This window comes from Scylla paramamosain, chromosome 2 (assembly GCF_035594125.1).
Source record: "Scylla paramamosain isolate STU-SP2022 chromosome 2, ASM3559412v1, whole genome shotgun sequence".
Lineage (NCBI taxonomy): Eukaryota > Metazoa > Arthropoda > Malacostraca > Decapoda > Portunidae > Scylla > Scylla paramamosain.
In genome coordinates, this window is record NC_087152.1 from 2,834,418 (window position 1) to 2,840,000 (window position 5,583).

At 51.3% G+C, this 5,583-nt stretch overlaps 1 protein-coding gene across 1 annotated transcript in view; it reads left to right on the top strand.

Annotated features, from left to right (window-relative positions):
- Window positions 1-893: 893 nt before the first annotated feature.
- Window positions 894-5,583, top strand: part of LOC135108401 (insulinoma-associated protein 2-like) — an 11,482-nt gene continuing 6,792 nt past the window's right edge. The window contains exon 1 of the mRNA XM_064019361.1: window positions 894-5,583. This exon is cut by the window's right edge and continues 6,792 nt beyond it. Coding sequence (XP_063875431.1) covers window positions 1,318-3,141 — 1,824 coding nt within the window. The 5' untranslated portion in view covers window positions 894-1,317 and the 3' untranslated portion in view covers window positions 3,142-5,583.

Consider the following 5,583-nt stretch of genomic DNA (forward strand, 5'->3'; position numbering starts at 1 on the left):
GAGCCTAAATAACCTATATGGAAAAAAAAAAATGATAATAATGATAACAAAAATAAAAAAAAATGATGATATTAATCGGTATATTATTTTTCCGTGAGGCGAAGAAGAAAATTGTCAGGTTAGTATAAGATTTCATAGCGTTAAAGTCTAAAAACACGGCGTTCATTAGCAGAAGAAGGGTGTGGCTGAAAATCTCTGTAAACAAAGACGATCTAAAGTAGGAGAAAAAGGACGAGAAACTGCAAACAGAAATCCCCAAAAGAGTGAAGATTCCCTAAGTATCGTGAGTAAGTATGCCAGTCACTTCATCTCTACCTGCAGAGCATTTTCGAGTCACACATACCTAAGGACATGAGAGCACATTGCGAATTCCCTTCTTCATTCCCCGCTGCTGCTGCCTGGGAAATTCAGGGCCTGGGTGAACACTTGGCTCTCTGGGGACCTATGAGGAAAGAGGGAGGGAGGGGGAGTGATCATTATACATCCAGATGCGGAAGGCAATTACGTGCACAAAATTATGCAATATTTATGGAGAAATCGATCATTAAACTTCATCAGTCTTGCAATTTGGGAGGGAAAACTTTATCAGGTCTCTGTTTCGAAAAGACTTGAGTCCTCTTGGTAATGTTGTCCAGGTGGTGAAGTGATTATGTGCATTGTGTCTTCATTACTATGTAGGTTATCTCTCGTTCATGATTGTGTTAGAGAGAGAGAGAGAGAGAGAGAGAGAGAGAGAGAGAGAGGTATGGATATGTTAGTAATGTTGGAGTAAGTTTGGCTTCCTCAGCAGATGTAACTGGCAGAAGGTATAGGCGCCCCTCCTCCCATGAATGCCTGCACGCCCGCTTTGTTCTGCCACCCTCGGGCTATCGCCGGGAATTTACTGGGGGACTAATAAGGGAGGTCTGAAGGACTGCCGACACAGAGCTAAATGTATGATATTCCGTCATCGATTTGGGTGTCGGAGGTTGTCGCACGTGCCTTTCCTCCCAAACCTCCCGTACCAGCTGCACACCTGCCGGGGGGCGGTACCGTCGGAACGCACGCCCAATCAGCGGACGATACGCGAACGTGCGGCCAACCAGCGTCGGCCCGCCCTCCTGTATTCCGGCCAGGTGCCACAGACACCCGAGGGACGGCCCACCATACGCCACAGTCAGTTGGTCACCGGGCGGGGAGCGGGGTGGACGCACTCTACTGCGCTCCTCTCACCCTTCCCGCTCATACTCCTAACAAGATGTGAGGCGCTGGGCCAGGCGCCTCCACACTACTCCACGAGTCGGCTCGCTTTGTTCATCTGTGATCTCAACTGTGATAATGCCGAAAGGCTTCCTGGTGAAGAGGAGAGAAGAGGAAATGAGTGCATTGGACTTGATACCGTACAGACCGTGGCGCGATGTCACCCTGCCGGTGGAGCAAGAGGAACCTGTTGACTTCAGTCTCCGGAGTCGGCGTGATAGCGAGAGTTGCGACACAAGGGCTCGGGATGACTTGCAGCAGGTACGTGGAGAGGTCGAGGGGGTTAAGGAAGTAGTGCACGGACGGGGCGCTGAGAAGGGGTGCCGTCTGCTGGTGCGGACTCCAGATTCTGGCTTCAGCAGTCCCTCTGATGGAGATTTCTACAGAAGATCAGTGTGTCACACTCCATCCGTGCGACTTCCAGCCAAGATTTACCCTGACGCAGTAACTCCCAGTGATGTGGAACAGACAGCCCCTCTGGCGCTCATTAAGAAGCGGTCCGCCCTTGATGAACCAGATCAGAGCTTGCATGTTTCCACCTTACACGACCCTCCAGACGCCAGTCACTTCCAACCTTTCCACCTGACCATCCCGCGCGTGGACGACCCGCGGTACCTGATGCCGCCTCAGACCAGCCCCTACCACCTGTTGTCACCCACGCTCTACTGGCCGCATGGCTCCTCTCCTCTACGGTCGCCCATCCCATTCACGTCTCCTCTCGGTCGTTCTCCTTACGACCTAAGTCATAGTGCCGTGTCTCTGCAGAGCCCTCAGGAAGGACTCAATCTCACCACCCGTCCTCCAGGCTCCCCACGCCTCATCACGCCCATCAAGGTTCCACCCAAGTCCCCTATCGGTGGCGCCGTTACTCCACAAAAACGTAAGTCCCCCAACACCTCTATCACACCATCAGAGAAGAAACTCAAAACGTCCAAGAAAACCAAAGCGGCGCGGCGCCTTAACTTTGATGAAGACAAAACTTCGCCAGTGTCCGGCACTATTATTAGAGAGTTGGCGGAGGGAGAGGAGCCCCTCGTCGTCAGGAAAGGTGACATCGATCCGGCCTATAACGTCGTTGAGATCACAGAGGAAGCCAAAGCCGAGATAGCTAAGATCGACAACAAAATCGGCGACTATGTGTGCCGTCTTTGTAAGGAGATGTATGATGACGCCTTTGGTCTGGCCCAGCACCGGTGCTCCCGCATTATTCACGTGGAGTATCGGTGTCCAGAGTGCGACAAAGTGTTCAACTGCCCGGCGAATCTCGCCTCTCACAGGAGGTGGCACAAACCCAAGACTTCCGTCGGTACTAACTCCACCGCCGGTACCAGCACGGCCTCCGCCAGCACCAGCACCACCAGCGAGGTGGAGGTGTCGCCGGGCAAAAGCTACACTGAGAACAACAACAACACGAGCAGTACCACCAACAACAACCTGATGAAGGGACCTCCTGCCTTGGTGCCGCTGCCGCAGTTCATGGCCATGGAGCGGGAGGAGATGACGCCTGAGGAGCAGTTCGAGTGTGAGCTGTGCTTCAAGAAGTTCAAGAGGCAGTCCTACTTGAAAAAACATCTGGCTACGCATCGTGGGGAGGGCGGCGAGGGTGACGGGGCGGGGCCGTCTCACGCACCCCAGCCTCCGCCCCTCACGCCCCTCCTGTCACCACACTTCCCCGCCGAGGTGCTCCCCTGCCATCTTTGCGCTGCCGCCTTCTACACGGCGGCCGCCCTAGAGCTGCACCTGGAGACCGCCCATCTTCCAAACCTAGACGCCACTTCCCCCACCCAGCTACACGTACCCCGTCCTCAAGTCTCCTCTAGAGGACATATTCCTATCCAGCCTCCCCCTTCCACACCGTCCCACCTCCTTCACCGCCCCCATCAGATCTCTGCGCCAACGTAACTCTATGGCGTGCCCAACTTCTTCCCCTTTCTTCCTTCCCTTCCTTCACCACTCGGCGCAGCAGGTGTCCAGCCGATGCCAAAACAACTTGTGGAGTCATCGGTCATCTAAGACATCACCCAAAGGCGTCATCGGCAGCTCCTCCCGGTGCGGACGCGGTTCTCCGTCAGGCGGGTCTTCAGCTGGCGTGGGTGCAGCGGAAGCCTTCCCCACGTCGCCCCAGCCCCCGCGACTCAACAGGTATCGGCCCTCGGGCCTCTTTATACTCTAGTCTTGGCCGCCTCGTCATTGTGGTCGGGCCTCTTAGTTACTGGTCACTGTCCCCACATTGCTCTGTATATCATGTATCCATAGGTTTAATCTGAGACAACTTGAGGGCGTAACTTAGCAGTAGATGAAGGTCACTAGGTCTGCCAACTGGACGCCTGTGTGTGTGTGTGTGTGTGTGTGTGTGTGCGCGCGTACGGTGAATGGCGCTCAGAATCAATGATAAAAATTCTATCACCAATTTGTCTTTGTTTGTAGCGATGGGTCGAGTGTTCGGCAGGCAGGGCACGGGGTGTCCTGACTGATCAGATTTTATATTCAGTGTGTGTGAGGAGTGAGTGAGTGAGTGAGTAGGAAAAAAGGGCGCCACTCTCAAATCATGTCATAAAATCTGGCATTGATCTCAGTTTATGTCATGATCCAGCACGACAAGACGCAGGGCAGTCTCGCAGCGACTCCTGAGTCTGACGCTGATCTCATAAAGGCACTTATTGATTTTCATGTTTTTTGTATATAATTTATGAAGTGTTACTGATCTCAGTGAAATATTCACAATGATCACAAGCTATTATTGCACTCATTTTTTACAAGTCTAAATTAGAACTACTGAACATTATACTCAGCTGAACACATGTGCTATGCTATCAAAATTAAATAGATTCACCTTAATGATCCTCCTAACGATTATAACTTCCAATGCGGGTGGCACCAATTATCAATGCGCCCCTTGTTGGGAGGCTCCAGCACCAGCATGTCATCAAACACGTCCTAGGCTGACCCTCAGTAATCAAGTGAAACCCAGTTGTCTCAGCTACCAGGTAATTAGCCTAATCAACCAAAGTACCTGAGCACACCAGAAGGAACACAGGATAGTGCTTTTCACCAAATAATTTTTGGTATTTATGATGTACATACTGAGCAGGTTAACTTCACCGCAGCAACCATTAAGTAATATCATGTGTTCGATGTGAAACAATTGATCAGAAATCTAAATTATTATGTAGCCATTTTCCTTTGCAGTAAGGCTAGCCTGCTCCCAGCCCGACGTCACGCTTAGGGCGTCACGCCGGGCTGGGAATGATAAGTGTTCCTCGTGTCCTTTCTGGTGACGTAGTGATTAAGTCTTTTGTAGTACTTAGTAGGAAAGCGATCACTTGATGAGACCAACACGAAGGTCACGGACACACAGCCATCACCTCGAAAGCAATCAAGAGTCAACCAGTGTTAATCAAAGATGAGCTACTCCATTTTTTGTGTTGATTGGGCTGCGGCACACGGAGGCACGCGCGGTGGATTATTAACCCGTCACCTTTGAGTCCCGCGCCACCCCTCCTGGAGTGGACAAAAGCTAAATGAAGGCGGGCGAATTGTTAAGCATTCAATATTCATCAACAAGATTGCCAGCGTGATATCGGTGACATCATGGAGAGTTCACGCGGGCATAAATTTGTGCGGAAAATGTAAATCCTGAAATTGTTCATTGTGAGTGTCGGACATTAAATTTACACATGAGGTTTAAGTTGTCTCTCAGCGTGTCGTAAGTGTTGCTAATGAGCGGGTGTGAAGGGCGTGCGGGGAGAGGCGCGGGGTGGGGAGGGCGCGCCACACGGCTGGGTCTTCCCCACACCGGCGGCCAACCCTCGCCTGCCGGATAACTGGATAATCGAAACGGCAACGCTCACTCTCTATACCGGATTAATTACTTTTCCATTCTGATCCCCGCAGTTTGTTTTCTTGTTTGTTTTTTACAACTTTATAGTTTTTACCCTGGCAGCATCGCAGGTCTCACGCCAGCTTTGCATCCATGGGGCTGAAAAAACAAATGTTCACAGGCTGGACACAGCGGTATTGTTGTTGGCATGAAAAGAAATATCCGCGCGTGCTTCAGTGTGGGCTGCTGTGTGGAATAGTTTTACAGGATTCACTGGTTGACTGTGGAGTGCGGGTCGCCGGTAACACACCAGCCCGCCCCTGTATCACCGTAAGCTCACAACCAATTGGCTAGATTCGTGCTGGGAATGCGTGCAACATGAGCAAGGAATACCGTGCAATCAGGGCGTGCAATATATCACTAATATGAATGGTGTGTAAGGAAGAGTGTGAGAGTGAGAGTGTGTGTGCGTAAGATTAAGTCAACGCAGCTGTGCTTAGTGATTAAAGAAAGAGTGACACGTA